This window comes from Hyaena hyaena, unplaced genomic scaffold (genome assembly GCF_003009895.1).
Source record: "Hyaena hyaena isolate Hyena2069 unplaced genomic scaffold, ASM300989v1 scaffold_28, whole genome shotgun sequence".
Classification (NCBI taxonomy): domain Eukaryota; kingdom Metazoa; phylum Chordata; class Mammalia; order Carnivora; family Hyaenidae; genus Hyaena; species Hyaena hyaena.
Genome location: NW_024080660.1, coordinates 4,648,735 through 4,675,239, shown reverse-complemented (window position 1 = coordinate 4,675,239; position 26,505 = coordinate 4,648,735). Strand labels below are relative to the sequence as shown.

General features: G+C 51.7%; 1 protein-coding gene across 7 annotated transcripts in view; it reads right to left on the bottom strand.

Moving 5' to 3' along the window:
• NFASC (neurofascin) overlaps window positions 1-25,430 on the bottom strand; it is a 70,393-nt gene extending 44,963 nt beyond the window's left edge. For 4 of the 7 annotated variants that reach the window (XM_039227515.1, XM_039227516.1, XM_039227517.1 and 1 more), the window contains exons 1-9: window positions 25,278-25,430; window positions 18,370-18,475; window positions 16,043-16,239; window positions 15,445-15,567; window positions 12,682-12,852; window positions 8,422-8,472; window positions 2,176-2,287; window positions 1,622-1,806; window positions 191-322 (exon numbers count right to left, since the gene is read on the bottom strand). In XM_039227515.1, coding sequence (XP_039083446.1) covers window positions 191-322; window positions 1,622-1,806; window positions 2,176-2,287; window positions 8,422-8,472; window positions 12,682-12,852; window positions 15,445-15,567; window positions 16,043-16,239; window positions 18,370-18,475; window positions 25,278-25,368 — 1,168 coding nt within the window. In that variant the 5' untranslated portion in view covers window positions 25,369-25,430. Of the gene's footprint in view, window positions 1-190; window positions 323-1,621; window positions 1,807-2,175; window positions 2,288-8,421; window positions 8,473-12,681; window positions 12,853-15,444; window positions 15,568-16,042; window positions 16,240-18,369; window positions 18,476-19,252; window positions 19,271-25,277 lie in introns of all 7 variants that reach the window. The other 3 variants (XM_039227514.1, XM_039227519.1, XM_039227518.1) reach the window with 2 other exon arrangements.
• Window positions 25,431-26,505: the final 1,075 nt, after the last annotated feature.

Below are 26,505 nucleotides of genomic sequence, written 5' to 3'. Positions count from 1 at the left end.
TTTCTGTTGTCTCACACAAAGATGAAGCAGATTTCCTGTCTCTTGAGATATCCAAAGGGATAGAATGCTCCAGAAGCAGCAGCCAAGGGGTTGTTCTTCTACTCCACTTCTGGTACAACTGGGGCTGGCCCATCGGGGTGGGGATCAGGAGCCTCTAACAGGAGACAGCAGAGTCAGGCTCATTACTTACATTGCAAAGGTTCCCCGTTCACCATCCACTGGACGGTGGGCTTGGGGTTCCCATTGGCTCGACACACCAGCCTCCCGTCCTCGCCAGGAGCCAGGATAAGGTTCTTGGGCTCGTCCAGCCAGTAGGGAGCAGCTGGAAGACAAGCACAGTGCAGGCAGGGGGGTCAGATGGCACGGGGCAGGCAGAAGACACCAGACCGGCTCCCTCTAGGAAGGCGGGAGCCCTGGGAGGCCAGCTCCAGGCCCTCACCACCTGCCCAGGGCTCGTCCTCATGGGATGACTCAGCCCTGCCTTTGGCTGGCTTGCTGCCACAGATGCTACCCGGTCTATTCTGAGTTCACAGAACAATAATAGTTCTAAACTGGGGCTGCTCGTCAGAATCCTCTGAAAAGCTTTTAACAAATATGGACACTGGGGCCTGTCTGAAACCCATTAAAACAGAATCCTCATCGGAGGAGGCTTGGGCAGCAAATGCTTTCAGAACAGGTGTTCACGACGTGCACCCAAGGGCATGAGCCAGGGAGGGTGGTAAAGTGCGCACCGGGCTGGCCCTCTGGGTTTCTACTGCGATTGCCGCAAGATCTGACCATTGAGAAAAAGACCTCATATTTATTCTTTTAGACACTGGGCTCTGGTTAGGGCAGAGCTGGCTAGCCCTTGTCATTGTGAATCTGTGGATATGTAGATTTTTTTCCCTGGGAAGTTCCTTTGCATCAGATTCTCAAAGATCTTGATACCCCCAACAAGGTTAAGAATACTTGGTCTGAGTGTAGTGCTGAGACCAAAGTCACAAGATCAACTGAGCATGTGCAGTAGAAGTTCTTGCACTGTTGGTGTCACACCTCACTGTCCCAACTGTCCGTTCGGCCCCGGGGCTGAGAAGTGACTGGGGTACCCCACCCCCTGTGGCTGGGACCCATAAAGGCATGTGCTCAACTGCCTGTGATAGCTCAGGTGGGCCATCTGCGCTTGGGGGAGAGGGAAGTGAGTTTTTTAAAAAATAAGTTGAGTCGTGATAACTCCCCATGCACAAGTACACAGACAGCACAGGGCCAAGACAAAACACCGTGAATTGAAATGCAAAATTAAAGAAAGAAAAGGCTCTAGGTGAAATCCAAATGGACCATGGGGGTACATTCTTGTGGAGGGAGCCTGGGGCACAACAGAGAGGTGGGTGATGGTCAGGGTGGGTCTCCTTCCCTTAATACCCACCGTGTACACGTGTACACACACACACACACACACACTCTCTCTCTCTCTCTCTCTCTCTCTCTCTCACATCCAGGGGTGACACCATCCCTGGCAGCTCACTTACCACTAACCAGTGTTGCTGGGTCGCCCCTGCTCACCCGGCCCGCCCCCCAGAGGGAAGGGTGGTCGTGGCATGTAGGACTGGCAAAACCATCATAATGAGAAATACACACAACGTACCCTTTACTCTCACCGAGATCGTGTGCCGGATGCTGCCCATCTTGTTGGAGGCCAGGCAGAAATACTCCCCAGAGTCTTCCTCAGAGACATTGGTGATACGCAGAGCTTTGTTAAAGTTCTCAAACTTGGCCTTGTCAGATGGGAGGTCCCCACCTTTCTTGTACCATGCGATGTCTGGTGTTGGGCTAGGAGAGGGACCAAGCAGGAAACACAGACTCATCACCAACTGTGGCCCTGCTGTTCTTCTACAAAACCTGGGACACCCAAATGACCTTAAAGTGTACTTGGGCCCAGAAGGACTGCATGTCCTCTGAGTGCCGACCTCTCCCATATGGAGGGGATGCAGAGCACTGAGCGACTTACGTAAAGTTACATGAGGTTCTAGCTCGCGTCCAGGATGCCTACCCATCTCCTTTCCTCATTACCCATGAAGAAGAGTGGGATGGAGATGACGATGTGTTGCCCCCAAACCATGACAAAAACAGAGCGTGTACAAACTCCCACTCGCGTCCTCCTGGAGGGCGGCCAGAGGTGGGGATGCAAGCTGTACGTACACCCCAGAGGCGATGCACTCCAGCAAGAGGTCCATGCCACGCAGCACCATCTGACTGCTCGCTGTGCCCTGGGGATACATGAAGCTGGGTGTTCTTTCTGCGACTCCTCGGGCTGAAATAGGACAGAAGGAGCTCTCATGAGCCTCCTGCCCAGAGGGTGGACCCAGCTAGGCCAAAGCGGTCAGGCTAGAAAGAAGTGTCATCAAGCCCCCTGCTTAATCCCTTACCCTCAGAGGCACCAAGCTCCAGACCCTCCCAGCTGAAACCCTCCCAAGGGCCGGGACATCATTAAGAGGGGTGTTAGGAAGCGCGGGGCTCCTTGGCCCCACTGGCACATGTGTGTGAGCACACCTCCCTGGTGAGGTAAACCCCTCCTTCCCGGGAAAGGAGGAGGGGGCTTCCTGGGCAGTGAGTAGCTTCTTCCTGGAGCATCTTGTGTTGGGGCCCCAGAGGCCAATGTGGTGGCCCCCCTGGGAGGCCGTCTCTGCAGCAATGGATGAACGAGAAGGCATGTATTGGGGCCACAGGACAGACAACCTGCTCTTTGTGACCCTGCAGACATGGAGCTGGGATGAGACCACAGAGACCCAGATGAACAGTCAGAGATGCAGGAAGCATTATTAATGGTTTAGCAAAGACATGGAGAGCATAAATGAGCAGAGATGACAGGAAATCACTCTGGGGCCAAGACCATTCTGCTTCTTCACTAATGACTCTGGAAGGGGGCTGGGAGGAGGGTGTTAATTGGATGTGAGAGACTGGGGGAGGGGGAGTGGAAAGTGGCAGCCAAGATGGAGGAGGTGATCTACAATTCAACGAGGGCTGGAGCAGCCATCAGTGATGTGCACATGGGTTTGGATGGCCCGGTGGCCCACAGAGATCAACACAGCCAGGATGGCCATTTGGCTGTGGACGGGGTCATGCAAGTCTGGGCACACCCCCAGCACAGCAGACCCCACCTTACCTGAACCTCACCTCTCCTGGGGAGCTCTGTGCACAGTAAGATGGAAGGGAGAAGAGCAAGGGTTTTCCCACCAGGAACCCCGAAGCAAAGGGACACTGGAGGATGCACCCCTGCTCAAAGGTGTAGGGATGTAAATAAGAAGAGTTAAAACTAGAAGCTGAGCCTCACCGTGGGTGTAATGGGTCTTAGATTCAGCTGGAGAGGTGAGAGGAAGAAGGCAGGCAGAGCTGTCAGGGGCTGGGAGCCCTCAGAGATGCCTGCAGGGGGGACAAGGCATCTTCCCGGCTGGGGGCTGTGAACGGGTGCCAGCAGCAAGGAAAGAGTAGTAGGGGAGCCCTGTCTCTGTGACACCGGGGGCTCCTAAAGGAGCTTTTAGGACAGGCTGGTGCCCAGCTGCATCAGCAGGGCTCCTGTCTTACAGGCACTCGGTTTCTCTCCATTAGCCATTGGGGAGTGCATTTCCTAGAGCTGGTGTCTATTTTATGCTTTTGTCGGGAAGAAATGATGAGAGTTAGTTAGGCAGCTAGCACACTATGTGGCACACAGCAAGCATTCAATCAATGTGGGATGAATGAATCCAAGGGGAGAAGGGAACAGCAAAGAAGGCAACAGTTCAACCCCACGTGTTATTTCTCTTTCTACAGATGTCCTCATTCGTCCCACCAGCACACACATATACAACAGTGGCTACTGAATGTGTTAATCCATTATGGGGTTAATTGGTTACCGTCTAGAATTCTTGTAGCAGCCGGCTCTCAGTCTCAAGGAAGCCTGATACCAAAGCAGCAGCTTCCTCCCACCCAGAACAGTCAAGACAACACAAGGTCAAGGGAACTTTGAGGAGATGGAGATTTCAGGGCAGGAGGCTCTGGTGTGAGGTTGGTGAATCTGTTGAGTGCTGGGAACCCCCGGACTATGTGGAAGAGCCAGGTCAGTTGGCATACTCCTTCCACGCGGGGACAAAACCTGCAGAAACCAGCCTGGGACCCTGTGGACATTTAATTCACACCATAGCATGCAGCACCACAAGCACACTTGACCAGCAAAGCAGTAAGTATGGGAAGGAGGAGAAATGAGCAGAGTCTCACTGTGGGGGGCTTGATAATTCTGGTAGCTAGGACTATAAAAAGTTTATAACAATACTTCCGTTTGTAGGATGTGGGCTAGCAACCATAGAATTATCCCAAAGGAGGAGAAGCTACTGGGATACAAGCCAAAGTTCAAAAACATAGGGAAGAACATCCTAAAAGTCAGAGGTAATAATCAGGGCCGCCAATTGATGAGCATTCACGATGGGCCAAGCCTGGGCTAACAGCTCTCTCTCGACATCACAGTCATGTTTCTTCCTCACAACAAACCTGGGGGTCCACCTCCATTTTCAGCAGAGGGAACTGAGACTCAATAAAGTCCATAGACCTGGCAAGGTCACAAGTCAGCTGTGTTTTGGACTCTGGACCTGTTGGCACCAAAGTGTATGCTCTGACAGCTACACTACATTGCCTCTTTAAAGATGGCTCTCCCATCTGTCCCTACTTCTGACGGTCAGCTTTGGGAGTATCTTTCTTACGCAAAGCAAAGAAAACTGAAATCCAAGGGCAAAAGAGGTAAGGGAGAAAGATATTTTTGCCTTAGTGAGCTGCTCTGGTGAACCTCTTCCACTATGTTTTTCTTAAATATTGTCGCCACTGTCTCAGCTAAGAGTCCATCCCTCCTCGGTGGCTGTTAAATAAACTCAAGCCCAAGATGGAAAAGAAGCTGGGCTGGGAATTAAGAGGCTTCAAAGGCATCTCAACTTGATTCTTAAAGCCACTGAAGTCTTGAAGAGGAGTCAGGGTGACACATGTTATCGTTAAGGGGTGGGAAGGCTGAATCTAAGGAAGAGGTAATACAGAAATGTAGTCAGCTGCAGCAGGAGGGATTTACATGATAATTTATGAAGGATAAGCCAGCTGGTGCCTTTGGGGGCCACTGCTCCCAAGGTAAGGTGGCTAATTTCTTTCCCTGGAGAAGTAGACCCAGGAAGAATCTCCAAGACACAGGTGATTATTACTGTATAGGACTCTAAATGGTGGAGGATGACTGTCCCCTAGGTTGTAAAAGGGTCTCACCTACCCTCATCGAGGTGGGGATTCAGATGATGCTTCTCTTATTCTCCCTGGGCTTCAGGGCTGGGGTCGGACCTAATGCTTGATCATACTCAGAACCCAGATGCCAATGCTCATGTCGGTGGATTCAGGAAGAGTTTCCAACATGGGCCCCTCTGACCTCTAGCCCAAGGACAGTCCATCCTTTACTGCTCTCCCAAGCTGTGGTTCAAGAGTGGGCTCATGGGTTTCTGGGGGGATCTGGTCAGGGGAAGGGTGGGGAAATCTGATGACACTGCCTCAGCCACCTTGGCTTTAAAGGGCAAATGTAGAAATGTTTTGGTCAACTCCTGCGAGAGGAAAGGTCAAGATCGCTGAAAGTCTGAGTTGCTCCCCGCCGTCAAGTGCTGTGGGTTAGCAGAAGACAGTTCAATGCATCAGATGCATCTGAGAACCTCTGCCAAAAACAGCGTTTAGGGGCAGCTGGATCCCACATTTGCTGCTTTCGATTCTTGGAATTAAGGACTTATGAGGTTGGATCTGTGGCATCTCATCCACTTCTCTGGTTCCAGGAACGGCTGACCAAACATTCCCAGAAGACAAGAAAAATTCTTTATCTAGGAACATTTGATACCTTCCACTGCCAGGAAATCTCTTCCATAAGTATAACCCAAATCCCTCATGCAATAGTTAGAGGCTTTTTTTTTTTTTTTTATAAAGTAGGCTTCATGCCCAGTGCAGAGCCCATTGCTGAGCCCAAAACGAGAGCCTAAACTCACAGCTATGAGATCAAGACCTGAGCTGAGATCAAGAGTCGATGCTTATCAGACTGAGCCACCCAGGCACCTTAGTTGAAGCTTTTTTCTATTCAGCTCTCAGCACAGCTGAAGATCTGAATAACTTTTGTTTTTCTAGTCTGCCCTAAAATTCCTCCCTCCATATCATGTTCTTCCCCCCACTTGTGCTTGCCTTTCTCCCTTTGGCTTCTCTTCAGGTTCTCAGTGTCCATCTTAACTTGAGTCAACACTAAACCATTCCTTTCAATACCAGTAATGTGTTAACACGTACTAATCATTGATGTGCCTGACACCATGCTGAGAACCAGATGCACATTACCCTGTTTAATATTTATGACAATTCTATGGGGCAGGTGACATACCCATTTTACAGACGCGGAGATTAAATGGCTTTCCCGAGGTCACTCAGTGGTACATCCTGAAACCTGCGTTTAATTCAAGGAAGTCTGTCTACCTTCGAGTGCATACTCTTCTCTTGCTTGTCTCCTTGCCTGGGTGAATTCTAAGTGGCAAGCTACAATCTCAGACAAGCTTCTTCCTGCCATTCAGCAGGTCAGTGAACATCTGGCTTATGTTCAGAGGATACCAAACCACTGTAGAAATCACTAGAACAAAATGTAGTTATGGGGTGGCCCTCCTGTTACAAAAGAGACACACCATATTTCAAAGCCAAGCAGACAGATGCACTGGGCCTTTTTCACTGCATTGTGTCTCTTTGTCTAACTCTGCACTCAGGAAGGACCTCGTCTTCCTTCCTTTTCACTTTCTATTTCTTTTTAGAAGCATTCAACCTAGCTGTCCTTTGTCCACCGTGTGCATTACTTTGACTTTATATCTCTTCCAGCTGGCTGCATACTTGGGTCAACCCCCTTCATTTTACCTTGGATTGAGGAGAAGGGGGTCAATCTCCGTGTGAGTTCTTGGGAGCTTTGCTTGGTTTCATAGCCATGGATGGTTCTTATAACTCCCACTCATTCACTTGTAATCATATCTACCACTAGTTACAAAATTTAAGTGGCTGGAATCACTCACACTTATCCCATTGACAAAACAATGTCTCCCTGAATAGTTTATCTTACACAAAGCAAGGAGCTTGGACCAGATGGTCTCTAAGGGACCTTCTGGCTCTGATATACTCTAGCTTCAAGAATCCTTCCATAATAGATTACCTGAAATCCAATTTAGAGAAAGGCACATTCCATACCAGTGCTCTGGGGCTCTTGACACAATGGTGGTTGGCCCCATTATTTTGAAAACAAACAATGCCCAGAATCCAACAAAGGTCCCCCGCTTCCTTGGGCAGTAAATCTCTTTGGCAGAATCTCAGTGTGGCTCTATCTGCTTGATGCCAAGTTAGAGCTTTTGCCTCTCTCCCTGGCTCACACCGCCCCCTCCCATCCCCCACGCCAGACCCCAATCATTGTTTATATTAGCACATCACAACGCAGACACTTCCTATCTATTTGAGCTCACAATGACCCCCCTGGGGACCTGCAGCCTCAGCTTCCGAGGCATAACTGATGATGGGGGGCCAGCTGCCTCGCCAAAACCAGCAAATGAGGTTTCCTCTGGCTGCTCAAGGAAAACAAGACATTCTTGAGCCATGGTGGGGGGTGGGGGCTCAGGTGTGGAAACAGCCAATTACTTTACTAATCAGCTTGAGCAAGCAGTTGTGTGATGAGTTAGAAATAGGCCTCATGGAAAGTGTCCCATGACTTGCAACAGCGTGTGGATGGGTGGGCACTGGATTTGCACACACTGCCAGAGGGGAGAAGAGGGACAGGCAATAGAGACTTGGGTGGCCCATCTTCATTTCTACTTACCTTAAAAGAGAACTCAGCGCTGGAGTTCTTACTCCTATTTTCCAGATGGATTTTAGAGACATGGGGCCTGTGAAATGGTACTAAGTAACTAAGTCTAGATTGCAAAGCAGCAATTCACATGCAGACACTCAGGAGTTAACTAAATATACTACAAAGATTTCTGTGTATTTTAAACCACTAAGAAGAACCGGACTTCCTGTTTCTTCCTCAACATGCGGATGCACCTATCCTCAGGTATTCTCCATCCATCCACCACTGATTCCTAAGGTTCAACTGAATCCTCCAAGAGGCTCTTCTGAAGTGCTACCCTGATCTGACCGGCCTGTCCAGACTTCAGCCACTGGAGGCTCGCACATTCCAGGAAACCACATCACCGCCTGAGCTACCTCTGACTCCCCTCCAAACCGGCCACCGTCCTCCCAGACGGCAGTGTCCCGAAGGCAGCACCTTGGGGACCCTGGTCTGGCCAACTGTCAGCCCTGCCGCCCGGTGTGAGTTAATGACACGGTATCAGTCAAGTTAGGCAAACTGGGGTTAGGACAGGCAAGGTTACTCCCAAGGTTACCGCGGCGACTCACCACTGTACATGTCAGGGTGGTTTCTTAAGGACGAGTCATTATAGGGGTTGTCTGCAATAAACAAAAGAGGGTGAGCAAACAGGAGGCCACGGAGAGCTCATGGAGGCATAAACAGGGAGAGAACAACAGAAATGCAAAGCCACATAAACAACCGGTGTTTTGTTTTGTTTGTTTGTTTGCAAAGGAAAGACATGGCATATTTGGAAAGGAAATGTGCTCGGTGAAGAACAAGCAACACAAAACAGCCCAAAAAAGGGAAGAAAAGGTTAAATCCTGCAAAAGAAGGCAATAATAAAATAAGTTTCTTTTTTAATGAAAGAAATTAGGCTTGACCTTTAATGGCTTGATCCTACTATATTTTCAATCAAATGAGAGAAGGATTAGTGGAATCCTGCGGCAGTCTTTTGAACAACTTCCCATCAAAATCCTCAGTTCCCAGGACTCTGGATCAGGCCAGCTCTTGGGGGTAGCTGAAGAGAAAGGAGTATGAGTGAGCCCTGAGAAGCAGAGCCCTCTTCGAGTAGAAGGTAAGGTGCAGGGGTGGGAGCCCAGTGAGAGAAGTCAGTCCAAAAGATACAGTTCATCAACAGAGAGAGAGGGATGGAGGGGCCCTTGGCAGCACCCAGCCTCCCCACCCTCCCCACCTGACCAGCGGGTACCACCCTGGTCTCTGAGACGTCGCTGTTGGCAGAAAGGCCTCCTGCTCCAGGGAGGCAGAGAGATCCAGGCTGCGGTTCAGATTTTTGGAACAGAAAGGGAGCCTGGGACAGGAGAGAGAGGGTATGGGCTGGGAGTTACACACTTGGATGGGAAAAGCCCACTGGCCAGCTGGAGATTCAGAGCTCCCGGACTGGCTTGGGCTGAAGTCCCTTCTGGGGCAGATTGGTGGCCTTCGTTCTGATGGCAGGTAATTAAGACCCTTGGGCATTTCACCCTCAGTGAAAGACATTTTGGAACAGGGCACTTGAGCTCGCCAAGGCTCTGCTTTTCATTCGTCTACCGCCATTCCCATCCAACTACTGGGTTCAAGTTTTGACGGTATCAACAGGGGGTGGGGTGGGGGGGTACAGCCGACTGGAAGCCAAGCAGACAGCCCTGAGAAGCCAGGGACACAGTCCAAGTGCCTGAGGGAGGCAAAGCGCAGTGCCAGAATATTTGCATATTTGAAGACAGATCAAATCCTGTTACAACTGATTGCAGAGGCTGTGAGCACTCTTCGCTGGGACCATATCGCATTGCTTCCCAAATGTGCTTAACACCCACTAGGGGAGGTTCGCATTATTCAGAACTATTCCTTAAGATGGGGTATGTGGAGAAGCCGGAATCAGTCTGGAGGGTCGGCTTGGGTTCATTTGGAGCTAAGGGTGGTAACCAACCTGCCGGGGAAGGAAAAGGCAGGGTGGCAGAGGGGAGGAGGGGCTGAGGCTGCCTCAGGAGGGGACATTCCTCCTCTGGAGGACAGGGGCCCACAGGTAAAAGGGCTCTGGCGTCATGCTCCGAGGCTCCCAGGCCACCAGGTGAAACAGAACCCATCTCTTTCCAGAGAAGTGATCCAAGCTCGGAACTGACCTCACAGTGTGTGGATTCTGAAGCACAGCTGAGAAATTCGGGGAGACTTTCTGACTCCTGAGAGTGTCACTCGGGCAACAGAAGTGTCACTCAGAGAGTGTCACTCAGGCAATTAGAAGGAAGCGGGGTTAGTGCTCCACTGTCTGCCTCAGCTGAGACGCCTCCTCCTTCACCATGGTCACCTCTTACTGTGGCAGAAGACACCCAAAGGGATCCATTCTGGTGCGTGCAAAGTAGGACATGCATATCTCTGTTAGCTTGACTCTGCTGTTTGTCTTTTACCGCCTCTCCAAACAAATGTGAAAAATGATTTCGGATCACCCAGTGTTTTGTATTCGATACCCTTCCCTCCTTCCTTTACTGTGGGTACTGCAAAATCAGGCATGATGAGACTGGGCTCTTCCCCAAGGGGCAAACGGTGCTGAAAGCCCATGGCGAGAAGAGACTTTGAAGCTGTCCTGGCTTGGCTAGTTTGCCTCCCACCCCCAGACCTGGTTCTGAAGGTACAAGAAAGAGCCTGTGTCCTTTCCAAGCAGGAAAGCAGAGAGAGCACAACTGTGCTATTTTAAGCAACTGTGCCCAATTCTGAGCTGGCTCAGATGCCCAGAACTTGCTCCCAGCCAAAGCTGCCCCTGGGAGAACTCCAGGAAGCAGACAGGGTTCTGTTCCCATCACCAGACGGGGGGAGGTTCTCAGCATTTGGAGGAAAGAGTTTTCAGTGGAGAAGGGGACCCCCAAAATGAAGCAGAAATAAATATCCTTTTCCTCCTCTGGTAGAGAAAAGGACGTTTCTGGAAAATCCAACATCTAAATACTGAAAATCTCTAGCTGCCTAATTCCACAGAGGAAGACTCTTGACCACCTCCATCTCCCTGCGGTGTACCCCATGTGACACTGAGGACCACAGAAGGTCACCTGACTCCCTCCCTAAACAGGAGGCTGACTTTCAGCATCGCACCAGGCCAGCAGAAAGGATCCAGGCGACGGCACTGAAGGCCGTCCGGGGACTGGCTCAGTGAGCATCTTCCTGCCCTTGCTGCCCAACGTGGCCAGCCTCCTGGCTCCAGAGGTCCTGGGCAGGCCACACTGTCCTCCTCAGCTCGGCCAGCTGGCAGCTGGTTGCTCCTGACGAGCACTGAGACACTTTAGACAACCCGACTTTCTTCTCTAAGGGTCCCCTCTGGGCCTGGGTCTGGAATAAGAAAGCCAGCGAGGGGGCAGCAAGTGGCATGAAGGTGGGTAGTCCCGGTAAGAGCATGCAGGGCTCTTCCTGGGGGTCCTGGCCATCCTGTTGGTTAGCAAATTATGGGCAGCCTGACGCCAACTTGGAACAGTGTCGGGAGCTGCGGAAGCGGGGATGGGGGGCGATGGGCTGGAGGAGGGGTTCAGAGAGAAAGAAGATGGGAGAGGAGAAAAGGAGAAAGGAAGGACAGAGGAAGGAAGCAAGAAAGCTAAGAGAAGAAAACGAAGAGAGAGAAAAAAAAGGGAAAAAACGTCCACCCAGGAGAAGGGGTTCCACCCCCTCCTCAGGGGTCCACCTTGATGCCCGGTGAAGACGGAGTGTGGGGCTGGTGGCCCTCACACCACCTACTTCCATCGCTGGCAGGGACTGCTGAGGAAAGATGACAGTACGAGGGGGCCGTGCCCCCCGCTGTCTTGAATGAGGAGCGAGCTCCCCCCGCCTCTCCCCGCACCCCTTGGGAAGTGCGTGGGCTTTGGAGAGCCAGGTTCAGGCTATCTTCACCGCCCTGTGGCAGCTGCCAGCACCTGTGTGATGCCATTTGCCTGGCCTCCCCCAAAACCACCGCCATCCATGGGGTGGAAAACAGCATTCCTAGCTGGGTCAGACAGATTGAGGTCTCCTCTAGGGAAGGCCTGTTACAAATCCACGCTGCAAACTAACACGGCCCCTTGAACTCAGTGATCTAAGCAGGCTGAGGACTTGCAGTCAGAGCTCCAGGCCAGCAGGTCCCTGGCAAGAAGCGTGTCTGCAGACTGACTAGGTTCCCTCCTCTGCCGAGAGCCACCGATGCTACAGTGAATCAGGAAATGCTGACTCCCTTTGGCACCAGCCAAACAGTGTCAGGAAATAAAAACGCAAACAAATAAAACCGGAGCATAAATCTGCAACTGTCAAACACAGTCCTTCTATGAGGTCAGGCGTATACATGTTACGGAATCAAGCACAATTCATGGTGGTGCCCCTACTCATTTGGATACTCTGTACTACGGCTTTATTCTAGAAGTACAGACAACCAACCAGTGACTAGACACCAAAGAGATACGCAAGCGGAGCGCACGAGAGAGATGCCCGACGGCCACTCGAAGCCGTGCTTCTCCCATGCCGGTGTGTGTCCGGGGCACCTAGACAGCTAATGAAGAACACAGAGGCCAGGACCATGGAGGCAGGTTGGGGCTGGGCCTGGGATGGGTGCCCAGTTGGCCAGGTGACTCAGACCGACACCGAGGCTTGAGAGGCACCGACTAAGAGTAGGACCAAGTCTAACTCCAGGCTTCAGAATCAAGAGATGCCGTTTAAAGTAGCTGAAGTGGCTGCGGCACAACGAGCCGGGAGGATTTGTGGGTCAGTCTCGGGGACAAGGCTTCCCCCAGACCCGGGTGCCTGGGGCTCCATGAGCTCAGTGGGCTCGTGCCCCCGGCTCCTGGCCCCGGGCAGGGACCTGCACTTACTGGTGAGGACCTTGAGGGTGAACGCGTTCTTCTGCTGGATGGTGTGGGTAAAGTGAAAGCGGGCATTGCAGCTGTAGTCTGTCTGCATGTCCTGCAGCATCACGTTAGAGAAATACAGGTCCCCGTTATGGCCCTGGGACACCCGCTTGTCTTGGGTGATGGGCTCCATGGCTATAAGGAAGCAGAGGTAAAGAAGGAGGTTAGCAGTAATGGTGACAGTAATACAATCGTGATAGTTCTGGCGACTGAGCACCGACAGGGCGCCCCGTGGGCCAGGAATCCACCATGACTTGGTCTAGTCCTTTCAACTCTGAGGCAAGGCTTATTTGCATTTCACACATAAGAAAGCAGTGGATTTAATGTGTCCTGCTGTTGCAAAAGCAGTGAGGGAAGAGCACGATTTAGATTCATACCTGTCTGCCCACCACACCCATGCTCTATGGCTATACTTTTCCATCTCCTTTTCAGTCCAGGAAAGCTCTGACTGGCCCCAAGCCAGAGGGTGGGGACACAGTCCTGCTCCCCAAATCAAGAACCAAATTCACTTGTTTTATATTTTAAGCATTTACTCCCACCAACACTATCAATTGTAATTGTAAGCTACTAACCAATGATACACACCATCAATTTTTGGGTGCCTCCTAATTTAATGATGGTAAAATGTGAAAATGGTGCTTTTCAGAATTCGTGACATCATGGAAGTGGCTGAGGAGGCTGACGACATTATCTATGATTTTTGAAGCATCAGGTGTAAATTCAAAAGACCAGGTTTCCAGGTTATGCGGTTTGTAAATGTATACTTAATGAGGCCGACTATTCATAGTTAACTCCTTCCTACCTACTCCCCCCACAATTGTTTATTAAGTCACTGTTTCTATTTTCTTTCTGAAGTTTATTTAGTTTGAGAGAGAGAGCAAGTGCAAGAGAGAGGGGACAGAGAGAGAGGGAGAGAGAGAGAATCCCAAGCAGGCTCCGCACTGTCAGTGCAGATCCCGACTGGGGACACAGTCTCATGAACTGTGAGACCAGGACCTCAGCTGAAATCAAGAGCTGACAGCTCAACTGACTGAACCCCCCAGGAGTCCCTTAAGACCATTTCTTAAGGCTCAAAGTTAATGATGCCAACTTTTCAACGATGGGCTGGTCAGTTCTACAAATCATTTATCAAAGCTTTACTGCAGGCCTACTGTGTGCCAGGCACTGTGTCAGGTATCGGTGAAAGACAGCCAAATCTAGTAGAAGGTGCAGCAGACAAACAAATCATCACAGCGCAGTGTGGTGGGTGGGAAGCCCCTGGTAAGAAGGGAATGAGCTGAGAAGATAGCACCCAGTTCCCTCCAGGGCGCCCCAATCTGAGGCTTGGGGGCTGCATGACACTTACCAGGCAGAAGAGGCAGGGCCCCTAAGAGGTTTCTAAGCAGCAGGACCAGTGTGTGCTAAAGGTAAGAGCGCACAGCCGGGGCAGGGGGTCGGAGAAAGGCTGGGGAGGCAGAGGGAGCCGGATCAGGAAGGGAAAGAGGTCTGGACTTTGTCCGAGGTGATGGAGGAGCCAGTCAGAGGCTCTGAGCATACACGAGAAACTATCAGATTTGTTTTTAGCGAGACCAAGGAGGCGGGTTATGGGTGATTAGGGGAGCCTGGGGCAAAGCAGATGGGGGCCTGTGTTGGAGAGATGCCAGCAAGGGTTGAAAGAGGAGGGTCATGAGATCCGCTCAGGAGGCAGCAGGGACATTAGTTGGTGACAGGAGTGATGCAGGGGATGAGGGGGTCTGAACCAGCCAACCCTCCAGCCCGTGGCCAGTAGGCTACCCCATGCGCATGCGCCATGGTGACGAAGAGAGAGAATGAATGAGCACAAAGTCTACTCTCTCCGCAAAACAACTCACAACTCTGCCTCCTTGACAGGTAGCCTCTTTTGGAAGCAGGACGGTAAAAACTCGGGATGGACAGACAATGGATGATAAGCAGGCAGGCAGGCAGATCTAGAGACTGAGTGATGGATGGATAGACCAGGGAGCAGGTATGGAAGGAGGTGGAGGGGAAGCCAGGAAGCCACACACAGACAGTGGTCCTCCAGCCGCCTTTTTAATGCATGCCCCCACTTATTTTGATTGAAAACATGGGAAGAAAGAGGTCCGGAGTGGTTAAGAGCCTCAGTCCAAAATAGAAGTGAACAAGCTCTTGACGATGATGCTCTGTCCCTCTGCTGCAAACACCCTGTTTCCCTATCGCTCCTTTATCAAAGGTTTCATTCCTGGCTGTGTCCTTCGAGAGCAGCGATCAGTAAATCCAGACCAACCACAGATTGAAAGAGGAGGCTTGCTGTCAACTCGCCTTCAACTGGCCCATTGACAGTTTCTCCTCTTCCTCCTCATTCCTTTTTTCTCTCTCTTCTTCTTCATCATCACAAATATTACTGAGCACTTACTGTGCATCCAGCTCCATTATAACCACTTTGGATGTATTATCTCATTTATCCTAACAATGGTCCTATTAAAGAAGTACAATTATTAGCCCTATTTCTTCCAAAAGAGGAAACTGAGGCCCAGAGATGTTAAGCAACTTGCTCAAGATCACATGGCTAACAGCAGTCAGGCTAGGAATAGCCTGAGCAGCCTCTCACTGTGTTCTCAGCCACGCGGCCCCTTTACACCTGCTTCTCACAAGTGAAGGTCTTCCAGCCTTGGGCAAGCCCCTCCCATTTCACACCCCCACCCCACTCCTTAAGATTAAAGGAGAAATCAAATGCCCCCCAGGACTTACAGCTGCTCATCCAGAAGATGACTGGGGACGGGAGTCCGGGTGGGGGGTTGCACTGGAGGGTCAAGGGAGCACCTTCTTGAACCACGACAGGGTCTAGGTTTTCCTTGGGCCACAGGGGAGATTCTGGGAAGAATCAGACAGAGGTAGGTAAAATGAGGGTGATGGCTGGGGCCAAGGCAAGGAGCAGGTTAGAGGCAGAAATGCAAGGAGGAGATGGACAAGGGGGGATGGAAGAACAAGGGACGGGGGAGAGAGGGCCTGTGGGTCTAGGCAACATGCACCAAGAGAAAAGAAGCCATTCGTCTAAATAAATGCACATCTTCAAAGGCTCCTCTCCCCGCCCCCCCCCCCTTCCTTGTGCCCAGAGGGCAGGTGAAGTTGTTCCAGACTCTGGTTTGGAAGCCTCCTTTCCGAGGAATCTTTTTGAGTAGGGGGAGGTGCGCTCTTGCTCAAAGGCAGAACAGCAAGCAAGATGTGCAGGGCACCGAGGCAACGATCCATTGGCCAAGGGCAGGGGAGGTCTTTGACCCTCTAGGCTCCCCGCCATTCACCCAGAAGCAGGGCATGCTGGTCCCCCTCCCCCGCCCATGCTACTCACTGGACACCTGCAGGCGGATCCTATTGGACAAGGCTGTGCCAAATTTGTTTCGGGCGAAGCACTGGTACTCTCCCTCATATTCCTCGGGCCGCCCCCCACTGCGGAAGTCGATCACCAGGGTCCCGGACCTCCTCCTCATTGACACCCGGGGGTCCTTGGCGATGTTGAAGAACCTGCTGTTTCGAGTCCAGTGGAAGCTGCATAGGATGGGAGGTAGGTGGGGGAGAAGCAGGGCCACAAAGAGGAACAGGGTGGGCTCCGGGTTCCAGGCTTGGGGCCCGGGTCCCTGACCTTGTCCCATAACCACCCCTCCATACCACTGCGTCCCGCCCTGGTTGAGCGGCAAAACTGACCGGGAAGCCTGATAAAATGCAGACTCCTGGATCACAGCCAGATGGCTGTGTGGGGGCAGGTCCCTGACATTAGTGCTCTTACATGGCCAAGGCTGGGAGTCATGGCTGGGAGTGGTAGATACCCCAGCAGGCACTGGGGGATTATGTTCTTTGCAGGAGCAGGCAGGGACTTTCACATTTTCTTTCTTTTATTATTTTTAAAAATATTTATTTTCGAGAGAAAGAGTGAGAGCGTGTGTGTGAAAGTGGGGGTGGGGAGGGGCAGAGAGAGAGGGAGAAGGAGGCAATCCCAAGCAGGCTCCGAGCTGATGGCGTGGAGCCTGACTTGAAGCCTGATCCCATGAACCACGAGATCATGACCTGAGCGGAAGTCAAGAGTCAGACGCTTAACCGAGTGAGCCACCCAGACACCCCTAGGCAGGGACTTTGGTTTTTGAAAACCAAATTCATATTTTACCCAAGCCAAGCACATTAGAGAGCTGGCTCTGCTCCCCATCTCCTTAAAAAAATTTTTTTTTAATGTTTTTATTTATTTCTGAGAGAGAGACACACACACAGTGTGAGCAGGGGAGGGTCAGAGAGAGAGGGAGATACAGAATCTGAAGCAGGCTCCAGGCTCTGAGCTCTCAGTACACAGCCCGACACGGGGCTCGAACCCACGAACCGTGAGATCATGACCTGAGCCGAAGTCGGGCGCTCAACCGACTGAGCCACCCAGGCGCCCCTGCTCCCCCCCCCCCCCGTCTCCTTATTCGATAACTGACTTGAAAGCCAAAGAGCAATGGCCCAAGCTGTCCGTGGATGCAGACGATAAAGCAGTGGCTGCAGTTTTTAGCCCAGGAGTGGTAGCTTTGAAAGAACAAGCACCCTTCATGAAACTGAGCCCAGAGGTGAAGAGACTAGAATCTTCCTCTGCTTCTGGGGATGTGCACAGCTGTCCAGGATACAACCTTAAAAGAAGCAGGACCAGGAGCAGCTGCTCACTGTCACAGAATCACTGTTACTGCAAAGGACCCATGGGGGGAAAGACCACACTGCAGAAGTAGGGCCATCTATGCCCCGCCTGACCCTTTGGGGTGACCCTGTTTCTTCCACCCTGGAGGAGAGAGCTCCTCCTTGTTCTCGGGCTCACAAAAACTAGGTGGGGGGTGGGCAGAAGAAGGCTGCCATGTACCCGAGGCTCTGTCCTGCCTCATATCTTCGGATAGACACCTGCATGGGGTCCTGTTGTGTTTGGTCTGAATCAGGCAGGAGGCTCCAGAACAGTCCAGGCTGTGGATGCTGCTTTGAAGATGGGGGACAAATAGCAGAACATCTCCACATCTCCAGCATTTTCTGTTTGGTAGAAACAAACCTGGCCTGGGTTTAAATCCCGGCTCTGCCCTTTTCAATCTGGGAGACCTTGGCAAAGGTGCATAATATCTCTGTGCTTCTATTTCATTTCCTCTTCATGAGGACACGGGCTTCTCTAAAGGGCAGTGACATGGTCTAACGAGACAGTGCAAGGAGCAATATCTAACTCAGTTTGCACACTATAGGCTTTCGGCGCTTGTCTGCTGGCATCTCATTTGATGCCAATGCGTACACAAGCAGAGACGCGCTCAGAATGAAAGATGCAAGCTAGCCCACAAGATGCAAGGAACTTTTTTATAAGCTAAGCATTGAGGGTGGGGGATTTCGGGGATGTAAGGCAGTGAAAAGAGTGTGTGACATGGACACCCGGACAGACGACTTAATATCTAGTCCTGGCTTTGTGGTGGGACTGTAAGCCACTTAAGATTTCTGGCTGCCAGTGTCATCAGCTAAATTTCCTAGTACCTGAACTGTACCTTCCACCTAGTAAGTACCCAGTAGGGGCATGCTGGATAATTTTAATTTTTTAGCTGCCTCCAGTATCATCAAAGCCAAGGCCAAAAGCATGGTTTCAATGCCCTCTTTGTGGGGCCCCTTGGATTTACCTGCCAGCACACTCACCTGGGGGCAGGGTTGCCCTTTGCTTCACACTCAATTAGGATGTTATCACGGGGATCCACGATGTGGTCCTTCACTGACTGCTTAGTAATGGTCGGCGGCTGGGACACTACAACAGCATGAACAGGGAGCTGTCACGGCTGCGGGGACCCGCCGCGGTCCCTGGCATGGGGAATGGCTGAAATTAAGACCTTCAGGAGCCCCACGATAAGCAGACACACCAAGGGCAGCCAGCGCCTCCGTCTGGGGACCCAGCTCCTTCAACGGGGCCGCAGGAAAGGGGGTTATGCCAAAGGCGAAGCATAAGAAGAATCCCTTTAAGATCTCATGGAATCCCTATGACAAACTTTTGTTTTACCCATTCTTCTATCCCAACACTTAGCATGATGCATCGTGCACAAGTTCTTGATATATGTTTCTTGAATGAATAAAGGAACACAGTGCAGGTCACTTTCCCGAATCTAGTGGCCATGATGATTCTGAGCCCCTGGAGGGTCAACAGATGGCCAAACTGTGTGGAGGCTGCAGCTCAGAGGTTTAAGTTCCCAGAGACTGGGGCCAAAGAGCCGGCTCCTCTCACGCTTGGTCCCCACCTCCAGTGTTCTCCGCGGTGCTCCCGTGCCAGCCACCAGAGGATGGGGAGCAGAGGCCCTTCTTACCCACTGCTCCTCTGCCCTTCCCGGCAACAGGATGCCCCAGGCGATCGGCTGCCCTCCCCGTGTGGTAAGGGACCACACTACAGGGCTCTGGCGTCACAAAGCCCCAGCAGCAGAGTGGAGAGGCAGCTAAGCCTCCCCGTGTCTCCTCACTTGGCCTTCTCCCACCCTCTTTACACCCCTCCTACCTCCCAGAGGCATAAGTGCACAGAGGCGCCAGGGGGACTTACGCTCATTCTGAATGCTTGCTGTTAGTTCCGGTGGGTTAGCATTGTGAAGGGGAGAAAAGAAGAGATCGGTTATAGGTTATCGTACATGACTGCTCGCCCAGGCGTCCTCGCACCCCAGCCTGCAGGGGGAGTGAGTGGGGCTGCAGAGCTTGGTGCGAGAGCCACCCACAGGCAGGGACAGATTCAGCAAGTGCATCATGGAGGAGATGGCATTTCCACAGGGAGCTCAAACCATGAAGTTGAGCAGAAAGACCGGCTTTTGATCAAATGATGTTGCCAGGAAAGCCCAAATATCAAATGTGACAAGGCTGCTTGAAAGAGGCTGGGCTCTACAGGCGCTGTCCACCCTCTCTGGACGCCAATGAGGAAAGTGGGCTCCCTGGCCAACGGTGCCAGGGCGAGGCTGAGGCTGAGAAGCCTGGGCGGCAGCAGATCTGAACCAGGGTTGTGGGGTGAAGCCTACGTGGTCCACAGGTCTCACTCCTCCCGCTGCACCTTCTTCTCTGTCCCAGCTGCAAGTACCTTCTTGCCTATCCTTTGGAAAACTCTAGGGACCGATGAATCACTGTTGCTCTGTTCATGGCAGAAATACACTGCCCTATGGAGATCCCTCTTCCGAACAACTGCAGGGATGAAGCAGAGCCCACTGCTCCTTTCTGTGCTTTTTATGAAAGGGATGAAGGGGCAGGTAGCACAAATCTTCCCCAGTCCCCACCTGGGATGCTCAGGTACTCGTGTACAGGTATGTGCATGGTTGAGGTTGGCCTTCTCGAACTCTGACAAGTATATGAATCACCTGCGTGGGTGGCGGGGGGGGGCAGGTCTGGTTAAAATGCAGATTCTGATTTAGCAGACCCTGCATTTCTGACAACCTGATGAGCTGTGTACCATGCTTTGAATAGCAGGACTTTTGACGGTAATGTGCTTTCTGGGGAGAAGGTCTTGGTTAAAATTTGCAGAAAGGACATGTAACTGTAACTTTGTGAGATGTCTCTTCTTTATGGCTCTATTGTGGAGTAATACGCCATTCGTGTTTCACACTGGTGCAGATATCAGATACGTGTTGGTGTTGTGGGCTGACTGCTTCAGAGTGGATGCCTTCCCAGGAAGCAAAGGCTGCGGGTGAGCCAAGGTGACCTCAAGCTCTCTGACTCAGCCACAGTGAGTTGTGGAAGAGGAGTTTAGGGGCCCCGAGAGGGGGCGCTGTGGAGAAGGCAGAGTTAAGGCCGCACCAGGAGGTACCAGAAGAGTCATGAGAGAGAAGACAGACATGAGAGAGGAGCGGTGGAGGGTGGCAGGAATGAGTCCCTGGCTATCCATGCTGTTGGTACATGAGAGTCTTGAGTTAAGATCCACATAAATGTTCAAAATAATTCTTTCAAGTGGGCCAGGGTTGTGTGGCCTGCTGGGGCACTGGAAGATTTTATCTGCTTTACCATTTGCCTGAGTGCAGGCTTGGCAGGAAACAGAAAGGAATGAAAAGTCTGGGGAAAAGCAGAAATCTGTGGTTTCTGAACACATGCTCCCTGGACCTCTCCACAAGGGCATCTTCACCCATATAAGATTTTCCTGCCAGGGGCTCAATAAAGGTAATTCTGGAAAGCCAGTGTGGTTGGGCATGGGGGCGGGGGAGGAGGGGAGTAGGGGCCATTTTCAGGAGAAGCAGGCCCTTTGACCACTAGCCCAGGCCTGCGGTTTCTTCATCTCTTGAGACATAGCTGATGTCTCTTGGGTCTTCACACACAGTGGAGGGTTCTGTCCGTGTCCTGGCAGGGGATCTGCTTGGCCCACATGGCCTTCAAGCCTCTCTTTTATAAAGTCAAAGGCTGGCTCAATGGAAAGAGCCCCCGACTTTATCTAGGGAATCTCAGATTCTTGGAAGGGAAGTCACTCAGTCAAGGTCATGTAGCAAATGTGCTGCAGAACTGAAAGAACCAGTTCTCCTCGAGTCTAGTCCAAAGCTCTCTTCACAAATCCATCCTTGGCCAGAGAGGTGGGTAGGCCAAGTAGGGCCCCAACACTCTCTTCTCCTTGACATTCTGGACAAAGGAGAGTAAGGAGGGAGGTCTGGGGGGAGTGGAGACCCTCAGAGCTGGTTGGATGTTGTCCCCAGCTCCATCCCCGACATCAGGCCAGGAGCCTCTTGCAAGTCGCTAAAGAGGTAATGACATCTGCAACCACCTCTGTGCCATCAAGGGATTCATTACAGAGACACAACCAAACCAGAAGACAAGCCACCACAGGGAGATGACCGTGAGGACCGCACGCCTGGGGACAAGGGCAACCTACTTAGTCCTGTGACATTCCCCCCGAACCCTCTGTCACACCACCTGCCCTTCTCTCCATCTATAGAACTTGCTGGTGATGTCAAGTGGAAAATGAGTTTGCTCTTTTGCCTTCCAAGGGGGAAGGAAAAGTCTTCCAATGAGCTCTGCAGGGGGTAAGGCAGATGCCTGCCCAGTCCGCAAGGTTCCTTTATCCATGCACTTCTTCTCTTTCCCTGGCTGGTATTTACAGCCCCTGGCACCCATCCCATTGCTGGAGGATGGAGTGAGAGTGAGTGAGAGAGAGAATTTGTGTGTCGAGGTCATCCTGTGGCACTATTTGGGATGACAGTGAGGAGGAAATGTTTCTCCCACCCCGCTGTCCCCTCTGTGGGCTCCCAGGAGAAAATGCCCAGTCCTTTGACGTGGGGAAGGGGACAGAGGGGCCAGCCACCAGTAGACTCACTTTTTGGCAAACCAATCTTGTTGATGGGGCGACCCTTTGCTTTCTTCAAAGGTCACGCTGTTCTCCTTGGGGCTGGAGGGGAGCGAGGTGGGTGCGTGTGACTCTGCTGGCACAGCAGCGGGGGCTGGAGGCTGGGGCTTCAATGAAGGATTGTGTAGCAGCCCGGGCTGTTCCAGGAAGCCCGCTGTGCCCAAACTCCCCAGAGCAGAAGCAGTGTCCTCAAGGCACAGATAATGTCCCCTGAAGGGGCAAGCGAGTGGAAGGGCACCCGTGACAGGCCAGCCTCTGGCCAGAGCCCCGCAGCCTCTCCCAGAAGGGTGCCTGGTCCCCACTTTCCCACATCTGGGCTATTGTGAATAAGGCTGCAGTGAACGTGGGGTGTAGGCATTTCTCTTGCCTTTTTTGACAACATGGATAGCCCTTGGGGACCCAATGCTAAGTGAAATGAAATCAGAGAAAGCCAGATCCAGTATGTTCTCACTCTACATAGAATCTAAAAATTTCAAACTCAAAGAAGCAAGGTAGAACAGTGGTTGCCAAGGGCTGGGGGGTGGGGTAGGGAAAGCGGGGGGTTGCTGGTTGAGGGGTACAAAGTTCCAGCTGTAAGGTGGATATATTCTGGGGACCTAGCGTACAGCGCACAACTACGATTAACAGTACTGTATCATATTCCCGAGAGTTGTTTAGAGAGTAGGTCTTCCAAGTTATCAACACACACACACACACACACACACACACACACACACATACACGGTAATTATGGGAGGGGATGGATATATAAACTAACCCATGTGGGAATTTCATAATATATACGTGTAGCAAATCATCAAATTGTCCACCTTAAACTTACAGATGTTGTGTGTCAATAAATACCTCAATAATTCTGGGGGAAGAAAGGAAAAAGAATGTATGGTCTTTCCCCAGCCCATCCCACAGGTCCTCAGCCCAGGGTTAAGGAAGGGTGGGCCCGGGTAACTTGGGCAGCACCTGGTGTGCTGGACCCAGCAAGAGGGGAAAACCTGGCTGAAGAGGACCTCTCCCCTGGGCAATTGGGTCCCCGCTGAAGGGCTGGCCTTCTCTTGTCTTGCATTCAGCTTCTGTAGGCTTATTCTGGACATGTCACCAAAGCCACTGAGCCTGCAGCCAGTAGGGATATACAGTGCATAGGGCACATGCTTCAAGCAGGCATCATGAGTTTCCTGTTGTGTAGCAGCCCGGGGCACCCGGCATGGTGTCATGAAAGGCCTCACCTCCTCATTCAGAGAGGCACTGTAGTCACATGCTGGCCCTGCCACCGACAAGCTGGAGAGAATGGCTTTATTTCTCTGCACCTCAGTTTTCTAACGAGTCAGTGAAAGATGAGCTGTGAGACTCACAGGAGATGCTTCTAAAGCACTTAACTCTCTGCCAGGCACATGGCAGTTGTCACTCTGGTGAGTTCCAAGAACTAAAAGAAGGTGGGATTCCCAGAGGTAGGGGTGGGGCATGTCGAGTGCCAACCTGGTGGGAGGTCAAGAGACCCAGGATCTATTCATGAATCCACCACCCATTTGCTGTGTGACCCAGAGCAAGCAAGGGACTGCCTTTCCTTCAATATGATTCCAGAAGAAGGGGACACTCTAGGCCCTCCTCACAGACAGTGAGGTGGGGAGATGGGTGAGGGAGCTTGGGGCACCTGTGGCTCCCTGCCCCACACACGGGACCTTGGAGAGTCTGCTAGGTCACCTGTCCTTGGCTCTGGAAGAGCTTTAGAAATCCAGATTCCTAACAAAGACGTCAAAGCCATCTATTTATAAGTTCTTCTTGCAGGAACCCCTCACCCACTAGCCCTAGGGATCAAAGTGGCAGGTGAATGAGTGAGGAGAAGCAGCAGAAGAGAAATGAGCCTTCACCACTTCCTTGATAACCCAATTTCCTCTGTACTCCCCTCTTCTCCAGGGCCATGGCCTTATCGTGCTCCTTATTAGATTGTCTGCCTGGGATTGTTAATGAGAGACTCTTCCTTGAGCTGGCAGTGGAGACGGTCTCCATGGGAACAGTTCCCTTCATATCGCCCCCTCCCCAGTGAACACACACACATGCACACACACACATACACTTGGGGCTATTGGGAGAGCAGCAGGGCCTTGCCCATCTCATTTCTGGGTCCAGCTTAGAGTTTCTGCTGGCCTTCTCTTACCCGGAAGTGCCCACTCCTCCGGGCAGTTATTATTATTGGTAGGGTCGGGTGGGAGGGGCTGAAGTATGTGTAATTCTTCTCTAGGCTATGCTGACTCCCGGCTCCAGGGTCTGGCTCTGGAGAGCTCAGTGGGCCCTTCCTGGAGGCTGTATCACTCTCCCAGCCCTCCCCAGGCATCTGTCTCCCGGACAGGGCCCAAGTCAGCACCAGCATCATGTGGATCCCATCTCTTTCTGGAAGCAGAGCACAGGGGGCAGAGGTGGCATGCCCACATCAGAGCATTAGAATGCCAAGATGTCCTGGTGGAGGTGTCAGAGTTGCGGCAAAGGGGGTACACAGCTAAATGCAGGGCCACGGAACATGGCTTCCAGTCAACGAGCCACTTATGAACGTCACAAAAGATAGGGCTGCTAGAGATGTGGCTGTTGGCATCCCAAGCCCCTTATTTTATGATCCTGATGGCCAAATAATGTCCCCACTAAGGGAAACAGAATGACATGGATTTTACTTTTCAACTTTGCCACGGGAGAGGTGAAAACAAACAGAAGAAATCAACGCCTGGTTTTGACATTGGCGTTAAAATGGAGCTCTATTTTAATGTTTCATTTAGACCCAGCCTTTTGCAAAATAATTCCCTTTCCAACCCTCCCCAGGCCATCCGTCCTGATTAGTCCAGCCAAGAGAGCCTAGGGTCCAGCTCAGATATTATAAAGGCAAATAAGAACAATCCACCTCGGTCCTTGGAAACTCCACCCTGATAGGCAACTCAAGACTGCAGAGATCTGAGGGAGGAGAGTGGAGGGAAGAGCTCCTGACTGACACGCTGACTTTCAAACTCTGCCACCTCCTGTCCTGCTCGGCAGGCTCCAGGCAGCCCAAGCACCAGCTCAGCCCCAGTCCTCAGAGATCGTGCCGCACAGTTAGTCTCACATTCCCAAACACAAATCTGCTTGCGTCAGTTCTTTGGAGGGAAACCCAGCTCTGCATCTGGAATCGCTTCCCCTCCCCACCACCTCTTCCAAAGTTGGTCTTAACTGCCCACTGACCTCCCAGCCCCTCTCAAATCCCCTGCCCCCAAATCAGGAGAATCAAAGAAGAGGATGGAGCAGGACTCACGGTCCATAGGGATCTCGATGGCCCCGCTGAGGCTGAGGAGGCAAAGCAACAAGGCTGCGTGGACCCAGGGCGGCGGCTGCTGCCTGGCCATCCTCGGCACTGGGCCCCGCTCCCTGCTCCCTGGCCCGCGGGGTCTTGCTGCCTCCAGCCGCTCTAAATGGGCCTCCTGGACAGAGTTCAGCTGTGGAAAGAAATACAATGTCAAGTGAGTTTTCCTCGAACTTGTGGTCTGTTCTAGCAGTCCTCTGGGCCTGAAGAACTCTAGGGTCCTCTTGGTCACAGACCAATGTTCTAGAATAGGATTTCCTAACCTTGGACTATTGACATGTAGGAGTCACAATTTTCTGTGTGGGGAATGGTCTTGGGTTTTATTGCAGAATGTTTAGCAGCATCCCTGGCCTCTATCCACTAGATGCCAGTAGAGCCCACTCCTGTCCCCAATCAAAAATGTCTCTAGACATTGCTGACTGTCCCCTGGAGGACAAAACCACTCCCAGTTGAGAACCACTGTTCTAGAAGGAAGGGCAACTCTGCTTGGAATAATCCTGAAAACAAACACTGTCCCACCGGTCCAGCACCTAGAAGATGCCATGCATTGCGCCAGTAAGAAACACACCAATCTCATAGCTTTTAGGAACACTGTGTGAGCCTGGGTTTGAATGGGTCTGGGGTAGAGCACAGAGAAAAGATCAAACTGATATTCTCTGATCCAGATGGTGGGGTGAAGGCGCTGCACTGAGGGTTAGGGGGTTAGACAGGTGGAAGCTGGTTGCTCAAAGGAGTTGTTTTTTTTTAAATGGATTTCTGCAGATATTTTGTGCAGCAAAGGTATGGTGGTCCCCGATGTTGTCCCTTTAGAGATAATGGCAGTGCTGAGACTATGACCCAGAAGAAGGAGCTTCTAGAGTGTGGGTAGAATGATTGATATTATGGCCACTCTATGTTCTCATTGTCAAGCACAATAAATCATCCCAGGGCCTTCAAGGGGAAGGATTAAAAATGGCCGTCCAAGGGGCCTGGAATGAGTCCTTAAGAGATAAACCCTTTTCCCCTCCTCCTGAGAGAGAAAAGCAAGAATGGCCTACAGAAGGTGGGTGAGAGATGAGTGAAATAGATAAAGGGGATAAGAGTATACTTATCATGATGAGCACTGAGTAATGTATAGAAGTGCTGAATCCTTAAATTGTACATCTGAAACTCATACAACACTGTATGTTAACTATACTTG